At 60.6% G+C, this 18,150-nt stretch overlaps 1 protein-coding gene across 1 annotated transcript; it reads left to right on the top strand.

Annotated features, from left to right (window-relative positions):
* Positions 1-1,588: 1,588 nt before the first annotated feature.
* IGSF8 (immunoglobulin superfamily member 8) lies at positions 1,589-17,558 on the top strand. The gene is made up of 7 exons (XM_054010957.1): positions 1,589-1,956; positions 9,789-10,163; positions 12,459-12,926; positions 13,615-14,028; positions 14,511-14,915; positions 15,616-15,764; positions 17,104-17,558. Exons 1-6 carry the CDS (start codon positions 1,893-1,895, stop codon positions 15,729-15,731), a joined length of 1,842 nt encoding a protein of 613 aa, XP_053866932.1. The 5' UTR covers positions 1,589-1,892; the 3' UTR covers positions 15,732-15,764; positions 17,104-17,558.
* Positions 17,559-18,150: the final 592 nt, after the last annotated feature.

Below are 18,150 nucleotides of genomic sequence, written 5' to 3'. Positions count from 1 at the left end.
CGTGAGATTCAGGCAGATTCTTACCAGATCCCAAGGATTTCCCACAGCCCGAGTTCCCGGCGGGCACAGGCACGGTGGTAAGGAGTCAGCATCAAACACCTTCACAGCAGGCCTGGGCCCCAGCTACAAAGCCCCAAGTTGGTCCTGCATGTCTCCCCACTCAGATGCAGGGCTTAGTCCATGCCCAAAGGTGAGTGCGTGTGTGTCTGGGGGTGTTCTTGGCTTCTGGGGGGAGTTTCCCAACAATACAGCTGAGCTGAGTTTGAAAAACAGCTAGATGGGTCCTGTGTTCGGGAGACCATTGTATGATAGGGTTAATGTTGTCACCCTCTGCCACACAGTAGCAGATTTTGGGGCCTAGCAGGTCAGTTTCCCGTTGGAGGAGAAACCTGTGACATGGAGCCCCTGTGTATTCTTAGCGCCGCTTGTTTATTTACACTATATGCACCAGTCCTGGAACAGTGGCGTCCCAGACAGCAGGCAGGCAATGCTCCCCTCTCAGACATCTCAGTCCACACACCCATACCCGGTTCCCAGGGGGCAGCTCTGCCCAAGAACTGACTCCCCTTCAAGAGATTCCAGCAGGGTGCAATCTGCTTGCAACAGCTCCCCAAAAAGCAACCGCATCCCCCCCAAAGTAACAACAATGCAGCACTTTAACAAAGACTGACACTGCTCCCTCGAGACCAAACAGACCTTGTATGACTGGGTGCAACAGCGCCACCTGGTGACTCCTGCCCTAACAATAATGGTCCTTCACCTTCTCCTGAACTGCTCTAGCAGTTGTTCTCAAACTTTTGTACAGTACTGGTGACCCCTTTCACATAGCAAACCTCTAAAGTGCAACCCCCCTTATAAATTAAAAACACTTTTTTTATATATTTAACACCATTATAAATGCTGGATGCAAAGCGGGGTTTAGGGTGGAGGCTGACAGCTTGTGACCCCCCCATGTAATAACCTTATGACCCCCTGAGGGGTCCTGACCCCCAGTTTGAGAACCCCCGTGCTATAGGAAAGTCTCACTCCACAGTCAGATGATGGAATTAACGCTCCCAACAATCCCAGCTGCCTCCAGTCCTGCAAGGTAAGTCAGGGCCATCTGCATTACACGTAGGGGAAACTGAGGCACAGAGCAGGGACAGGAGTCACACAGGGTCAGACAGCAAGTCAGTGACACAGCTGGGAACAGAACCCAGGAGTTCTGATCCACAGGCAGCATTCTGAGCTAATCACTAGGCCCCAGTCCCCTCCCTGAGCTAGGGAGAGAACCCAGGAGTCCTGACTCCCTAGACCCCACTCGCATCTTATTTTACGAGGGGGTGGGGAAGTCTCCAGATTTCCTCTCCTCCCAGGGACCCTCTGTCCTGCAGAGGGCAGCTCCCCCACACCCTGCGGGCAGCACTGTGAAAAGGGCCAAGGATTCCTCAGCCAGCACCCAAAGGCAGCCACCTCTGGGGTGAAACAAGGCAGCTGTTTAGCAGCCAGGCAGTAATGCTCCACAGGGACCCCTTACCACCCAGCACTGACATGCAGCCACCTCTGGGGGGTGGGACACGTACAACAGCTGCACAGGGACGCGCAGCGCTAAATGTAACCCCCACCCCTCCCACGGGGAGGCCGCATCGGAGACGCAGGGAATTGAGGGGGGGCTTTCCCGCCCCGACTGTAGCTCCGAGCCCAGGCGCGGGACGTGGCGGCGCACAGGCTGCGGCGGGGGATCGATCCGAGCCGCCCAGCGGCTGTTCCCAGCTCGGCGAGCCGCGCTGCGCGGCTGCAATCGGGCGGGGCCGAGGGAGGCCGAACGGACCCGAGCCGGCGCACGGGGCCGCTTTGCCTCGGGCGGCGCGACCCCGGCGAAGGCTCCTAGCCCCTGGCCGGCGCTCGCCACCATGGGAGCCATGAGGGAGCCGCTGCCCCGGGGCGCGCTGGGCTCCTTGTTGCTGCTGTTGCTGGGTGAGTCGCCAGCGGAGGGGGCAGCGCCGGCCGGGGCGCACGGGCTGCGGGGGTTCCCGGGGCTCTGTGCGGGCTGCTGGGGGCCTGGTGCGCGGGGAGCCCTGGCTGCTTGGTGTGTGTGGGGGGGGCTATGGGGTGTCTGCTGCTGAAGATGGGGCAGTCCCCTTGGTGGCTGGGGACGGGGGGGGCAGTGTGGCCGGCGGGAGCCCTGCCCCTTTGGTGGCTGGGGACGGGGGGTGCAGTGTGGCCGGCGGGAGCCCTGCCCCTTTGGTGGCTGGGGACGGGGGGTGCAGTGTGGCCGGCGGGAGCCCTGCCCCTTTGGTGGCTGGGGACGGGGGGTGCAGTGTGGCCGGCGGGAGCCCTGCCCCTTTGGTGGCCGGGGACGGGGGGTGCAGTGTGGCCGGCGGGAGCCTTGTCCCTTTGGTGGCCTGGGACGGGGGGTGCAGTGTGGCCGGCGGGAGCCTTGTCCCTTTGGGGACTGGGGGTGCAGTCAGGCCGGGGAAGCCCTGCCCCCTTGGGGACTGGGGGTGCAGTCAGGCCGGGGGGAGCCCTGCCCCCTTGGGGACTGGGGGTGCAGTCAGGCCGGGGGGAGCCCTGCCCCCTTGGGGACTGGGGGTGCAGTCAGGCCGGGGGAGCCCTGCCCCCTTGGGGACTGGGGGTGCAGTGCAGCCGGGGGGAGCTCTGCCCCCTTGGGGACTGGGGTGCAGTGCGGCGGGGGGCTGCCCTGTGGGAGGCAGAAAGCCCTGCAATGGTAGGGGATGGAGGTTCACAGCCCTTGATTTTCCAGCCAAGCCAAGGGAACAGGGCTCTATCTCGTCCTCCTTCCCCAGTCTCCCCACCCTCTGCCTTGCATCTGCCTAGAGACTGGAGCAGGGAGGCCACTCCTTCCTCCCACTTACCCCCCCTCCCCATGCAATGTGTGTCCATGGGGCTTACCCCTGCAGCCCCCGCCTCACACGCCAGGGCTACCTCTGCCACCCAGAGCCCACCCCAGCATTGGGCAGGCCAAGGCAGTGGGGCCTGCCCCCCATTTACGGCACCACCTGCCTGTTAGCACAGAGGGCAGCTGGGTGTGTGTGTTTGGTGGGGGAGGGGGTTGTCTTTTCTGTCTTTCTCCATTTATTTAGTCTGATCCTTATTGGTTGTTATTGCTCCCCTCTGATCCGATGGGGTTTGATCATTGGCTGGCTCCTGAGTTGGGGGCAGGGGGTGATGGAGTTGTTGTGCCACATGCTAAGAACAGGCTCTGGACCGTTCAAATGAGGCCCCGGCAAGATCAGGTCAGGCTCAGGAGGTGACTCCATCTGTCCTGCTCGGGGCTGTCTGGCCAGTCCTCAGGTTGTGAATATGGGCAGATCTGGGATTTGGGGAGGGGTGGGGGTTGGGGCAGGGCTCAGGAAGAGTCTCTGCCCCCCAGGCCTGCACACCCCCCCAGCTCCCCAGCTGTGACATCGTGGTCCCTGCGCCAGGCCCTAGCGCTTGCTGGTTGCACCGCGTGGTCCGAGCTTTGCCCGCCCCCAAAGGAATTTCACTGGTGACGCAGCGTAACTCTCCTGCAATTCCCCTGGGGAAGGGTGACTCGCTCTGCGGGTCCAGCGACAAGCACAGCTAGAAGTTGGGGGCCTGATTTTTTCATTAACCTCCTGCACTGGGGACACTGGGCAGGGAGGGGCTTTAAACCACCTCCTTATATTCTAGTCCCTGGCCCGCCCTCAGGGTTGCTCTAATTCACACCATCGTTCCCCCTGGAGAGCTGAAAATAACTGCAGCACAGGGCGCTCTGGCCACTCCACTGATCCACCCCCCAGGCTGCTCCATCCCAGCTCCCAGACCCATCTCTTCCCTGCAGCACCCACCCTCTGCTGTGGTGACTGGGCAGAGGAATTAAACCTTGTGGGACTCGAGCTCTGGGGACAGCAGACACCCCAAGGAATTAGCTCAGCATGCCAGCACTGCGCGAGTCCTATTCCCTTCCAGACTGCTAGAAGATAACAGCCTAGTACTGCTACCACTGGAGCCCTTTACCTCGAGAGATGGGACTCCGTGATGCTGAGTTTCCCAGTTTGCATCTTGATGACGACAAAGGAGAGGCGTTGTTACGCTAGGCATCATGAAGGAGCCCCCGCATGGCATTTCAGCCCCATGCCTTGGAGAAGAAGACAGGCGCTGTGGCTGTGGGATGGGATTGGGACCCAGGGCATCTAGGTTCAAGCCAGGGCTGCAAATTGCAGCTAGACAATTTGAGGCTGGAAATGAGGCATAGATTTTTAACAGTGACGGTAATTAAGCACTGGGCCAATTTACCCAAGGGCTGGGGTGGATTCTCCATCACCGGCAGTTTTTAAATCAAGATTTAAATCTGCCTTTCCCTAAACCCTTTGTCTGTGCAAACTGGGAGCGCTTCAGGGCAGGAACTGTGTCTTGCTCTGTCTGTGCAGTGCTTGGGGCACTGTCCTTCAGCGCCTGGCAAAGTGGGGCCCTGATCTCGGCGGAGGTGTCTAGGCATTTCTGTAATACAAATAAACAATAATAATCCCAATTCTAGCTATATCAAACCGTGTCCTCCACCCACCCAGCCCCACGCACAAAAAAGCCGCACTCAAACTTTAATCTATTATTTTGAAAGCCCAGCACTTGCCAAGCAGCAGAAAAGCAAATGCACTGATAAATATTAGATTGAGAGCCTGGTGTTCTTGTGTTTCACAGCCCCTGCCCCCAGTTGACACAGGCACCCCCAAGCTCAGCTGTCTTCCCCCCTGTCTGTTTCACAGCACGCCTGGTCAGTTTCATAGTGGGGGAGGGGGAGCGGGAGCGGAGCCCAGAAATTCCAGAGGAGCTCCCAAAGATTGAAACTTTTCAGACCTTCCAGCCTGAGTTTCCAAAGGGGTGCGGGGAGAGAATCTGCTCCTGATCTTTTTTCCCCATGCTGAATTTAAATCCTCCCAACCAGGAAACGCTACTTAGAAACCAAAGCCAGGGTGAGTCACTTTCCTCACCACAAAATATTCACTCCCTGATTCAAAAAACCTTGAATGTGTCAAACTGCAGCCACCGAATCTTTTCCACTGCAGCTCCCTATTTGCTGAGCCACCACACAGGGACCTCTCGCTTCTCCTGTGGTGCTCGCCCTCTCTGTCAGCTCTTCGGGGCAGGGCCTGGTGAGTTTCAGCAGCGCCAGCTCTAAGGCCCCTCAGCACTGGTGGTCTGTGTGCCCTGCTGCCTGTGGTAAACAAACAGGAGTCCGTCTGTCCCGGATGGTTAATTAGCTCCTCTGTAGAATCATAGAATATCAGGGTTGGAAGGGACCTCAGGAGGTCATCTAGTCCAACCCCCTGCTCAAAGCAGGGCCAATCCCCAGACAGATTTTTGCCCCCGATCCCTAAATGGCCCCCTCAAGGATTGAGCTCATAACCCTGGGTTTAGCAGGCCAATTCTCAAGCCAGTGAGCTATTCCCTAGGGTTACCATACGTCCGGATTTTCCTGGACATGTCCGGCTTTTTGGGCTCCAAATCCCCGTCCGGGGGGAAATCCCGAAAAGCTGGACATGTTCGGGAAAATCGGGACATGCGGGGCCGGGGGGTGCTGAGCGGCCGGGGGTGCTCGGCCGGGAGCCGGGCCCGGGGCCGGCACCCCAGGGCCCAAGCCGACCCAGGCTGGAGACGCCGGGGGGGCCAGACTGGGCCGCGCCTCCTCCCCCCACACCCCCCTTACCTGCTTCAGGCTTCCCGCGAATCAAATGTTCTCGGGAAGCAGGGCAGGGGGCGGAGTTGGGGCATGGGCGGGGCTGGGGGCGGGGCCCTGTGGAGTGTCCTCCTTTTGGAGGCTCAAAATATGGTAACCCTAGCTATCCCTCCCAGCAGTGGGGAGCGGCAGCTGGGCAAATTCAGGCTGGAAATAAGGGGCACATTTTTAACAGGGAGGGGAATTACCTAGTGGACTGGCTGCAGAGCCATGTGGGGCGTCTGTCTGTAAGAACCGCTTTGGCTCATGCAGACGTTATGGGGCTGGCTGCAGGTAATTGATCATCTCTGGCCTGGATCGCGCAGGAGCGCGATGGTCCCTTGACATCTGTGATCCAGCACTGAGGCCTGTATTCTTAGGGCCAGACTTGCAGGAGAGCGCCATTCAGGCACCGAAACGGCCACCGTCTAACTAAATCCCAGCCAGTCAATAGCTAGATCGGGTTAGCTGGCTCCTGGCAACTTGCCGACACAAGCGAAACTGCTAGAAGCCGGGCTGAAATCGAGGCTGTGCCAGAGTTAATGAAATCGGTGCCGAGCGTTCGGGGAAATCTGCCCGTTAACGTGCAGCGAGAAACGTGACCCGTTTTGAGACCCAGGCCCTGTTGTGTTTTGTCTGAGCGGCCTGGATCTCAACCGGCTCCTGGGTGGCCTGACCCAGATATGATCTTATTAGCATGCATGGCCCGGATGTGCAGCGCGTGCATGTGTCTGGCTCGCTTGCCTTGCACGGTGCAAATGCAAGAGAAGGAGCCTTTTGTGCATCCTGCCTGTTCCAATCACTGCTGGCGCTGCATCCCCCCCATTGTCCCCTTGGCATCCCAGAGCCGTCGCGCGCCAAGTCCGATTGTCCCTGTGGAGGATGAGGCAATAGATGTGGGGCTGCGCTGTGGAGAAGGCTGGCATGTCAGGCTGGTGCTAGCTACCCTCGGGCCCTGGGCGGGGAAACGCTCGGGAGCAAAGGTCCTTGGGTTGGGCCGCAGCTGCAAAGCGGAGCCTGTGGGGGCTGGTTTGCCTCGCTCCCCAGCCTGTTTGATCAGGGAATCTGCTGGGGATTAGGCCCCTTTTCTGGCTAGTGATTTGTTCTGTGCTGAAATGGCTTTTCTTAGCTCTTCCCGAGGAGCTGCTAGATAGCCGAGGCTGTAGCAGCGTGAGCTAGAGGCCGGAGCCCTGGATTGGGACTTGGGGTCTGTTCCTGGCTGTGCCACTGGCCTTGGGCACGTCATTTCCCCTGCTTGGTGCCTCGGTTTCCCCTCCTGTGTCCTGTGAGCTCTCTAGGGCAGGGACTGTCTCTCCCTGTGTGTCCATGCAGCTGTCTGTTTGCGGGGAGAGTGAGGGAAGCTCTCGCTCTGAACTCCCCCAGGGCTGGAATCGCAGCGGCTCCCCCGTCTGCCCTGGAAGTCAGTTGATGCCCGTGTGATTCTCCTGGCTGCTAGCCAAGGGAGTGTTGGCGTCTCTCCTCCAGCGCGAGGGGTTTAGCCCTTGGGGGCTGGCGCACCAGCGGGGCAGGAAGCAAATGTGTAGCCAGTCACTGTTCTAGCTTCTGGAAGCGAATTTACTGCTCACGAGGGAACGGCTGAGCTGGGCAAAGCCTCTTTCTCCCCCCCCCAGCTCCGCCAGTGCCTGTCAGTCCCTACTTGTAGCCCCCTCCTGCTGTCCCTGCACTGGGCACCCCCTCTGCCCCCATCCACAGCTGTGACAATGCCCCTCAATACCAGCCTGTGCCCCCTACTATCCCACCAGAGCTCCCCTCGCCCCTCAATTCCAACCCACAGAACCCCCCCTTGCCATCCCAACCCAGGGCTCCCCCTGCTCCTCAATTCCAGCCCATGCCCCCCCCACTATCCCAGTCCAGGGCTCCCCCACTCCTCAATTCCAACCCACAGGGCCCCCACCCCACCCACTATCCCAGCACAAGGCTCCCATCTCATCCCTCAATTCTGACCCACAGCTCCACTACCTCAGCCCAGGGCTCCCCCTTTCCCTGCCCCTCAGTTCCAGCCTACATGTCCCCCGCCTCACCCCCAGCTATCCCAGCCCAGGGCAGATGCTGCTGAATCATGTGGCTTTGTGATGGAGACGAACGTTCACCAGGAATTTTGTCTGAGATTCCCACACTCGTGCCATTTGTGATCGAAAGCTAGGACTGGACCCAGGGCTAGCGGGGCTCCTCGCTTGTGCCTTGACCCAGTTCCTGGCAGGAAGGGGTCGGGCCCAGTGTCTGGAATCCTGGGCAGTGCCATGGCTTGTGCTCCCGGCAGCTGTGGACTGGGAGTGGCCATGGGGCAGAGGGCTGTGTGGAGAAGAAAGCGGCTGGTGAGCTGAGACTGACCCCAATGCCAGGCTCCAAACCAACCTCCCCCCCCGCCCCCATCTCTGTGGAGCTCCAGCAGCCCTGAGACCCCCGAGGGAGAATTCCCTGGTGTTCTATTTGGCCCCCTCGCAGGCCTGGGGAGTCAGCAGAGTTACGTAGCCCTACAGGCTTTCTGGGGAAGCTGCCGTAAGTTAGAGCTGCCTTGGGGCTGCTCTGGCTTATGCCGGGGGGCTGTTTCGGCTCCTGCAGCAGCAGTGCAACCCGCTTTCCCCCCCCCACCCCCCCGCCTGGTGCTGGATCGCTTGGGGGATGCAGCCTGGAATCTGGCCCCATCTGAAACCGCTTCGCAGATGAAAGGAACACAGCAAAAGTGACACTTCTGCGATGGCCGGTGGAGCGGGGGCTTGGCTGCCTGCACCTGCGGGGCTGACCGGAGAAGAGGAAGGCTGCAGACGCAGAGAGACAGGCTGTGCTGCGGTGGCTGCAGAAGAGGAAGGTGGTCGATGCTGGGGGAGCAGAGGGGGAAGTGTGCAGCTGGCTCTGGGGAGGTGTTGGGTCCTGAGATGTGCTGAGAAGATGTGGGGGATGCGGTTGTGCTGGACACGCTAGGAGGCCAGTTGTGGAGTCCAATGGGTGCAGGGGGGCTGGGACTGGGGGAGTGCTGAGGATTTCCCTGCTATGGGGCTGAATGACAGGGGAGGGGGATAAATCATCACTTGCCCCTCGGTGTCTGTAAACCAAACCTGAGGCAGCCTCCTCTTGTGGTTAGAGCACAGATCCAGAAGCCGGACTCCTGGGTTCCTTTCCTAGCCACTCGATGTGTGACCAAGGGCCAGCCCATTCCCCCTCCCTGTGCAGCGGCAGCAGGGACTGGGAGGTTTAGCTCCTCAGGGTCGGGGCTGTGAAGAGATCTGGGATCCAGGGCTGGAAAGATCAAGGGATTCGATGGATGCTGTCTGTCCTCAAGTCCCATCTGGGGCCCATGTCCCAGGGCCTCCTCCCCTTAAGCCACTCCAGTTCCCTTCCCTCCCCTGCCAGCTGGCCCGATCTCTGCCCCAGGAGCCATGGCACCTAGGGCCAGGCTGGAGGGAGCCACTTTTCAGTGGGAGTTCATATACCCTCCCATGCCAGCCTGCATCATTGCCAGGGCCTCCCGCACCACGGCCCTGGCCTCCGCTGCTGGAGCTGAAGGAGTGATGCTGCTGGCAGCAGTAGACTGTTGTCCTGTTGTGGAGCAGCCACTAGAGGGAGACAAGCAGCATGTTGCTGGTGGGGGGCTGAGAACAACTGACTGTCGGGGAGATGGGTGCTCTGGACTTGCTTGGGTGGGGGATGGGTCCAAGGGATGTTCCTGGGGGATGGGATCTTGGGGGTGTGGAGGATGGGGCCCCTTGTTTGGGGGATGTTCACTGTAGAGGGGGATGGGGCTTCTAGAGGAAGTATTCGGCAAGCTGTGGCATGGGACCCCCAGGGGATGCATAGGGGGCCTGAGAAGGGGGGGCAGTATGGGGGGGCCAGGATAATGGAGTGAAAGGGGGCAGGGTGATGGGGATGGGGTTCTGGTGGTCCTTGGCAGGGGTTGGGGCCCCTAGAGGCAACCCCAGGAGATGTATTGGGGGGGTTTCCTGGGAAGAGGAGTGTACTGTGGGGACACAGACCCCTGGGGGCAAAGAGATGGGGGATGGGAGCCCCTGGGCCCCACTGGGCTGAGGGATGAGACGGGCTGTGCTCTGTAGTTCCCTCGGTCACTAACCCACCCCTCCCCCGTTCTCTGCAGGACTGTGTGGGGCGCGGGAGGTGCACCTGCCCCCAGGGCCCCTATTCCGTGTGGAGGGAACGGCCATCTCCATCCCCTGCAGCGTCTCGGAGTACGAGGGCCCCACGCTACAGCACTTTGAGTGGTTCCTGTACCGCCCGACGGCGCCCGAGATCTCCATCGGCATGATCAGCACCAGGGACCCCAGCTTCCCCTACGCCGTCTTCGGCCCCCGCGTGCAGAACGGGGAGGTGTCAGTGCAGCGGCTGCGTGGTGATGCCGTCGAGTTACGCATCGCCCGGCTGCGGGCCGAGGACGCTGGTGTCTACGAGTGCTACACGCCCACCACCGACTCCATGTACCACGGCAACTACAGCAGCAAGGTGGTGCTGAAAGGTACCTGGGTACTGTACAGCTCGGGGGACCCCATGCACGCCGCCTGGCTCCCAGTTACCCCATTCCAGCACTGGGACAAGACAGAGAGGGTGGCTGTAAACCCCCCCTTACAGCCAGCCCCCCTTTTCGCCCACCCACCCCAGTGCCAAGATGAATCACTAAAATAAAGATCCCAATTCTCCACTGCCACCCAGACCCGTGTGTGTCACTTGCACCAGTGGCGAGGGCTGGCCTGCCGGTCACGTGGTGTCTCATACCAAATTTGTGCTGGTGCAAATGAGGCACGAGAAGGTGGGTGGCTGCGGAGCCTCGGCCTGTTATAGTGACTGACCCTGTACCATGGTAGCACCCAAGGGCCAGGCCTCGGGCAGAGCCCCATTGCGCTAGGCGCTGTACAAACGCTCCCTGCCCTCAGTCTGTTGCTTCAGGGAGGATTCTATTTTATGCACTCCCCATAGTCTGGGTCATACCAAGTCCTGCCCACTGTGTAAATTACAGCAGCTTTGAGGTTGCTCTAACTTAAACTCTGCTACCCAGGGCCCCATGTGCACCCTGGACAGTCCCCTGATCTGCCCCCTATGCTAGGACTGGTATCAGCCTGGGGCAGTGGGGGCTGACCTGGTGCTGAAGCCTCTGGCTAGGGTAACGAGCAGCCCTGTTGTCTAGTGTCCGGTGCTCAGGCACTCCGTGCCTGGCTGCACCTAGAACAACGAGTCTGCACAGACCCTCGCCAGACGACAGTGCTGATTGCCCCACACAGCCCAGCTTGTGCCGCTGGCCCCATGTAAATGGGGAGTGTGAGACTCAGACATACATGGGCCTGGTTCTCAGCCACATTGCGGCTCCTCCGTGCTACCCTGGCAGGGTACCGGGGCCTTAGGGTGGGTGGGAGCAGCCCTCCGTAGAAATCTCCTGCGTGGCAGCTTCCCTGGCCGGTGTGGAGTTGCTGGAGAGGCTTGGGGCTCTTTCCTTTCCTGTAAGGGAGCGACTCGTGGGACTCCCCTGCGCCCGCAGGCCAGGAAACGCGGCATGGGCGGCTGAGATAACATCGCCCCTCTGGAGCTCGTCCTTCAGAAAGGGGAACCGGGACGGAGCGTGGGGAACCCCGCAGTTCCTCATACCCTGAGCCTGGCCAGGAGCCAGCGGCACCTTGGGATGTTCCCACTTGGCTGGGCTCTTTGGATTAGCCCACTGGGATCTTCCCAGGGGCCCAGCGAGCTGCTGAGTGGGAGGGGCTGGGAGATATGCTGCAGCCTTCGCAGAGCAGAACAGGGGATTATTTTTGTGGGGTGAGAGGAGTGTGGGTTGGGGTGTCTCTGGGGCACAGGAGATCCAGGCATGTCCAGCTGACCAGCCGCTCCCCCGCCCCCCACCTATACCTCTCGCTCTCCCTGCCTGGCATGGGTGGGGTGCGCAATAGGGTCTTTCACCTCAGAGAGGCCCAGGGCTCTGGCTCTATCTGCAGACCTGGGGCAGCTCCCACTACCCCACCCACCACCAGCCTCAGCCCTGCCCTGGAGGGGCCCCCTTGGGCAGGAGGCAGCCGTGCGCTCGCCCCAGGGCCGGGCAGCCTGAGCCCCAGTCCTGGGTAGGGGAGTTGGGCTAGCAGAGGCCATCCAGAGGCTCCGGAAAGGGGCTCCAAAGCTGGGGGGCAGCCCAATCCTGCCGGGTGCTGTCAACTTCCACGCAGGCTGCTGGGCCAGAGACAGCAGCTCGCAAACCTGCGCCCTGGCTCGACAGCTGCCCTGGGGAGCTGAGTGCTCGGGCCCTAACAGGATCAGGCCCCTTGTGGTTACAACCCAGGGGTCTGCCCAGTGGCGCCCCCTGGGGGGTGAGAGTGGAGTTCGGGCTCCGTGGCCCATTGGGACCTCAGTGCCCTGCAGAGACTGGAGCAGGGGCTAGTGACTGAGCAGCTGGGACTCCCTGCCTGGTGTTGGGGTAGCGCCCACCCCCTGTTTCCACCAGCAGGGGGCGCTGAGGAACCAAAGGGACCAGCTGTTGCTTCAGGGTGTCCTTAGGGCTGCGGGGTTTTCTCTCCCGTCAGTCTGTGGCCTACAGGCATTTATGGCCCCGGGGCAGCATCCAAGGGGATTAAAGCTATGGGGGGCAGGGGGGAGATATCTGACATCAAAGGTAAAGAGCCGTTAGAGCAGGGGAGGACACACGCACACACCTTCCCCTAGTGGTGGAGCAGAGGGGTCGTCCCTGGGTATCTTGATTCCCTAGCTCCAGTGACCAGCAGGACAAGGCCTGGCCAGACCCTGCTCACATCTGTCTCTCTCTCCACCCCTGCAGTGATCCCTGACATGCTCGGGGTCTTGGCCCCCACACCCAGGCCCCTTCTGCGAGGCCGCATGGCTGGCACCTCCCCGCTGCAGCTCAGCTTGTCGGAAGGCCAGGAGCTGCAGTTGAGCTGCATGGCCCAGAGCCAGACGCAGCAGCACACCCATCTCTCTGTCTCCTTCGGGGTGTGGGCTCCCGATGCCCCCGTGGGGCGCCAGACGCTGCAGGAGGTGGTCGGGGTGCGGCGTGACTTCGCCGTGGAAGCTGGCGGGCACTTTGCCGAGCGGTACCGGTCTGGGGAGCTCTCTGTGGCCAAGGCAGGCAGCGAGCAGTACAAGCTGGCCATCGGGCGGGTGCGCCCGGGAGACGCGGGCACCTACCACTGCACAGTAGGCGAATGGATCCAGGACCCCGACGGCAGCTGGCAGCTGATCGCCGAGAAGCGGGCAGCGCTGGCCCAGGTGACTGTCCAGTCCATCGGTGAGTCCTGGCTGGCTCCGCCCCCAAGCCGCATCCTGTGTCGGTGCTCGCTAGGCTGGGCTTCCATGAGGAGGAGGGCGGTATGGGGCAGCAGGGCATTCGCTGATGCTGTCAGGCAGGGGGGATCGGTCACCGGCCCTGTGAGAACTGCTAGCCCTGTGCCTGTCGGGATCCTGCCTCTTGGTCCGTCCTCACGAACAGGGACCGCATTGCCAGTTGTCTCCCGTCTCGTCAGTCATTCCCTCCAGTGCAAAGTGAGCACAGTCAGAGCAGTCGTGTTTGCACGGTCCCCGTGCAAGTGACCAAGTGGGGCCAGGTGGCAGGGAATTGGACCCTTGGCCTTGAGGGAGCTGGATTCTGTGGTTCCCCTGGCTGGCTTCACAGGCTGACGTTTGTGTGAGGGGCTCAGCAGTTTGGCAGGGAAATATTGTGCCCCACCCCACACACGCCCTTCCCCGGGCAGCTTCAAGTGAATGCAGAATTCTCCTTCACCCCCTGCCCCTACCTGCTGTGCAGCATTGCTGTGTGGCTGTTAAACAGCAGCCATGCTCCACCCCAGAGGTGGCTACACGTCAGTGCTGGGTGAAATGATCTCTGGGCATGGGGTCCTTTGAGGCAGGGCAGGGCAGTGCCGACGGGGCTGTGTGGATGCTCTCACTCCCCCGCTCTCTCTTTGGTTCCTTTTCAGCGAGCCAGCTGGCAGTGTCGGCCAGCCCGCCCGAGGTCCGGCTCAGCGCTGGAGACGCCCTGGAGCTTCTTTGCAATCTGTCAGGCCCTGCGGCCCCTGCACCCCACGTGGTGTATGCCGTGAGCTGGGAGGTGGGCGAGGGGGACGGGCTGCTGGTGGCACAGCTGGACACGGATGGAGTGGCCGTCGTCGGGGAGAGCTATGCCAACAGCCAGGTGGGCCGGCGCCAAGTCTCGCTGCAGAAGCTGACGCCCGCCCCAGGCGCCTACCGGCTGCGGATCGAGTCGGCCCAGCCAGGGGATGCGGGCACCTACCGCTGCGTGGCCCGGGCCTACGTGCACTTCCCTGATGCCCAGCTGCGGGAGGTGGCCAGCAGCCGGTCACAAGGGCTGAAGGTGCACATGAAATCAGAAGGTACAAGAGTTGGACTGGGTGGGGGGCTGGTGTGCATTTGGGGGACCCCCTTTGCACCCCTACTCCTGCCGTCTGCCCTGTGCCCCCGGCCGTGCTGATTCCTATTGCTCCAACAGGGTGTGATTGGCCTGGGTGTGAGCACCCCACAGCCAGCACTCCTGCCCCGCTCCCTACAGTGCCCCCTGCTGGGGGAGGCCGGGGCTGGAGTATCTAGGAGCTCCCCCATGGCTAGTTCTCCTGCCCTGCTCCCTACAGCGCCCCCTTCTGGGGGATGCCTTAAGGGCAACTTTGTGTTGTGTTTTTAGCTGTTTCCTCCTCTCTGCATTTCCATGTGTGGCCCCAGCCCCTTGGCCTCTGACAGCGTCAGGGTTCAGCCAGTGGGGGGTGTTCGGACCCTGCTGGGCCTGGAGGCTCAGTGTCTGGGCCCTGGGCCGTAGCTCCAGTGCACTAAAACTCCTGCTGCCCTTGTCTCTCCCCTGCAGCCGTGGTGGTGGAGGCCTACGCGTGGCTGCCCGTCCCCGCCACCTACCGCGGGGACACGGCCGAGCTGCTGTGCAACATCTCGGTGGAGTCGACCCAGGCCGTCCACATGGCCGTCAGCTGGTGGGTGGAGGTGACGTTGGGGGAGGAGGAGCCCCAGGGCCGGATGGTGGCGTCTTTGAGCCGTGAGGGTGTGGCCGAGCTGGGCCGGCGGGCGTCAGGCGGGGACATGAGTCTGGACAAGGTGGGGCCGCAGTGCCACCGGCTGCGGCTCCATGGGGTGGAGCCGTCCGACGAAGGGAGGTACCACTGCGCCGTCACCTCCTGGGTGCGCTACCCCGACCGCAGCTGGTACAACGCCGGGGCCGTGAAGTCCAACTCCGTCGCCGTGTATCCCTATGCCCGGGGTGAGTTCTGCGTGCACCGCCCTCCCCCCAGGTGTATCCCTACACCATGGGTGAGTGCCACTGGACACTGCCCATTCCCCGTGTATCCCTACGCCCTGGGTTAGTTCTGCGTGCACTGGCTCCCCCCGCCCCCCTTCCGTTTATCCCTATGCATGGGCGAGTGCCGCTTGGCACTGCCCGTTGCCCTGGGTGAGTTCTGCGTGCACTGCCTCCTCCTCTCTCCCCCCTCCTCCTCAACCCCCCCCCCCGCATATCCCTATGCCACGGACGAGTGCTGCTTGGCGCTGCCCATTCCCCGTGTATCCCTCTGCCCTGGGTGAGTGCCACTGTGCCCCCTCCGTGTATCCCTACGCCCTGGGTGAGTGCTGCTGTCCCCCCCCACCCACCCCCGTAGTCCTGCGTGAGCATTGGTGCATGCCCCTCTCCCTCTCTCCACCCTCCCCCGCCCGGGGTATCCTTGCTGAGTGCTGCCCCACAGTGCGCCATGGGTCTGTCTGGCCTGCAATCCGCTCTGTGACAGCAGAAGCTGCTGTGGGGCTGGGAGGTGGCTCTGGGCAGGATGGGGCCGGCTCTGTGCCCCCTGCCGGAGGGCGGCCTAGCTAATCCCCCTCCCGCCACCCGGCTTCTCTGCCAGCTCTCCCGGCTGCTTAACGCCCTCTCCAGCGCCAGGTCTGACGGGCCTCTCTGCTCTCCCCTCCAGCCATGGACACCCTGTTCATCCCCCTCATTGTGGGCATTGCCAGCGCCCTCTTCACGGGCATCGCCATCCTCGCCACCATCACCTGCTGCTTTATGAGGCGGCTCCGCAAGAGGTGAAGCGCACGGGAGACCGGCCCCAGGGCGCTGCAGGTGAGTCAGCCTCTGTGCAAGGGACGTGGGTGGGGGAGGGAACTGCTTTATGCCCCTTCACCCGCCCTCTTCTGCTGGGGGGTGCCATAGAGCAAATCCGGGCTCCTCTCCCCCAGGGGCTTTGCTGTGTGCCCAGGTTTTTCTTGGGCAGCAGATTTACTTCCTCCTCGGGCTGGGAGAACTGGCCCTGCCAATATGGATGCGACTCTGTGCGCCCTCTGAAGGGACCGGGGTAGAGAGGATCCGATGGGAAATGCTGCATCCATGATCCTTCTTGGGGCAGCTCTGCTCCATATTGGTGGGGGGTTTTTGATCCCCGACACACAGCAAGACCCCCTGCTCCCCCCCACAACTTGTGCCCAGGTCTGCCACAGTGTGAAGTCCCAGGGGAGCTCCAATCCAGGCCCCCTTGAGCCAAGCTTTCGGGGGGGGGGAGGGTGAATCAAAAGCAAATAAATGATTTGCATCAAGTGCTCCCCCTGGGCCTGTTGTGTTACAGTTTCAGATCACACCACAGGCAATGTTGGAGAAATCGGAGTCTAAACAGATTTAGTCTGTGTGTGGACAGGAGGGTGGGTCTGAGTGTCAAAAGCTGGCCCTTAAATTTGTGCGTGTCTACTGCCCTCTACTGGATGGATTCAGATCTACTCCATTGTGTGTCATAAGCCCCGTACTGCAAACAGCTAATGGAGATTCTCCTTTAGCTTCAGTGGCAGGGTTCTGGGTTCTAACTAGACCTGTTTAGAAATTTTCTCTCAAAATGTCTTTTTGACAGAAAATGTAGTTGCCACAAAACCAAATGTTTCTATGGAAAAACTTTGAATTTCCTGAAACTTTTGGGGTTTTTTTCCCAGTCATATAAATCTCAACAAAATACTTTGTTTGGAATCCAGTTCCACCTGAATGGAAACATCTTGGTTTGTTGAACTGAACCAAAATGTTTTGTTCTTTCTTCCAAATCAGTTCAACGTTAAAGTGCATCTTCCCGTGTTGCCTCATGGGAGTTGTAGTTCAGCCACAGAGTCCGCCCAGAGGGAAGAATGGGGGTGTGAGGCACCTGAACTACAACTCCCATGAGGCACCGCGGTGGTATAGGAAGATGCTGTTGACTATTGAAGTGATCTGAAACGCAACGTTTTGCCATTTCTTTGAACTTCTGTGAAAAACTTCAATATTTTGACCTCTTGATTCAGGACCAAACACAGTTGAACTATGAGTATTTCCCAGGGGACGAAATCTTTTTCCCTGCACAGGTCTCAGTCTAACCCAACTGGCCACGGTTCTTTGGGGTTTCATTGTCCAGCTGCCCCCTGATTCCCCTCTCTCTCTCTCTTTGCAGGTGCCTGCTCCATCTCGCTCTCCTGCCAGCCTTCACTCAAGTCACTGGGCTCCCTTTTCCCCCCCCAACTTGTGACTTTTGACCTCTCACCTCCATGGACCGGCTTGGGCAGCATTTCAGCTCCTCGGACTGCACGCTGGCTTCTTCCTTCATTTGAGTCATTCCATTTTTTTTTTTCTAAACTCAGCCCAGATCCAGACAAGCCCCTGGTGGGAGATGGGAGACCCTGGGTCCTGCATCAGGGCCAAACGTTGCCAAGAAGTCGATGCGTCCGTCTGAGACATCCAGGCTGGAGAGGTCCCTCTCCGGAGGACATGAGGGACAGTGGCACTGCCTCATCTGCTCCTGGACTCGCTGCTTCCCTGATCCTTCCCTACCTTGTCTCTGTGCCCCAGGGTGGGAGCGTGGGGGCTGCTTTTCCCTCTGCTGCCAGCATCTCTACATCCTCTACCCCCTCTGTCTATAACCTGTTCTCTCCTCCCCTCTCTCATGTGTTTGGCTCGGTGAGGGCTGTCCTGTGGATCTAGACATGTGTGGACTCTGCCCCTGCAGTGTGTGCAGAGAAAGGGTGTATCATTCCCTAGGGGAGGGGCCCAGTGGCTCTGCTCTGGAGAATCTGAGACTTGATCTACCGGAGATCTCAGAGTCAGTAACGTGTTTGTAGCCGATAACGTGGACAACAGCCTGCTACCGCTGCCAGCTGAGGGAATTCCTCCTCTAGCCGGAGCAGTAGAGCCTTGTGCTTTAGAGCTGAAGGTCCTGGGTGCAAACCCTGCTGATGACCCATGCTGGGGTCATGATTGGGACTCTAATGCCAAAGGATGGGGGCTCAGGCCTTCCTTAGTCCCCCCCCTCTCCCTTTGGGGTTTTAATTGCACCCCAGCTCTGCCTTCAGGAACAGCTGAGTACTCTACCAGTGGCTGGGCCTGCCCCCAGAGCGGTCCCTTTGCAGCCAACGGGCCAGATCCTGCCATATCTCTCGTGCTCACTGCACCTGTGCTCTCAGGCTGATCTGATGGCATTTTACACTGATTGCGAGAAATCCTG

This window comes from Malaclemys terrapin, chromosome 21, assembly GCF_027887155.1.
Source record: "Malaclemys terrapin pileata isolate rMalTer1 chromosome 21, rMalTer1.hap1, whole genome shotgun sequence".
In the NCBI taxonomy this organism is placed as follows: domain Eukaryota; kingdom Metazoa; phylum Chordata; order Testudines; family Emydidae; genus Malaclemys; species Malaclemys terrapin.
This window is presented reverse-complemented; position numbering and strand designations above follow the sequence as displayed.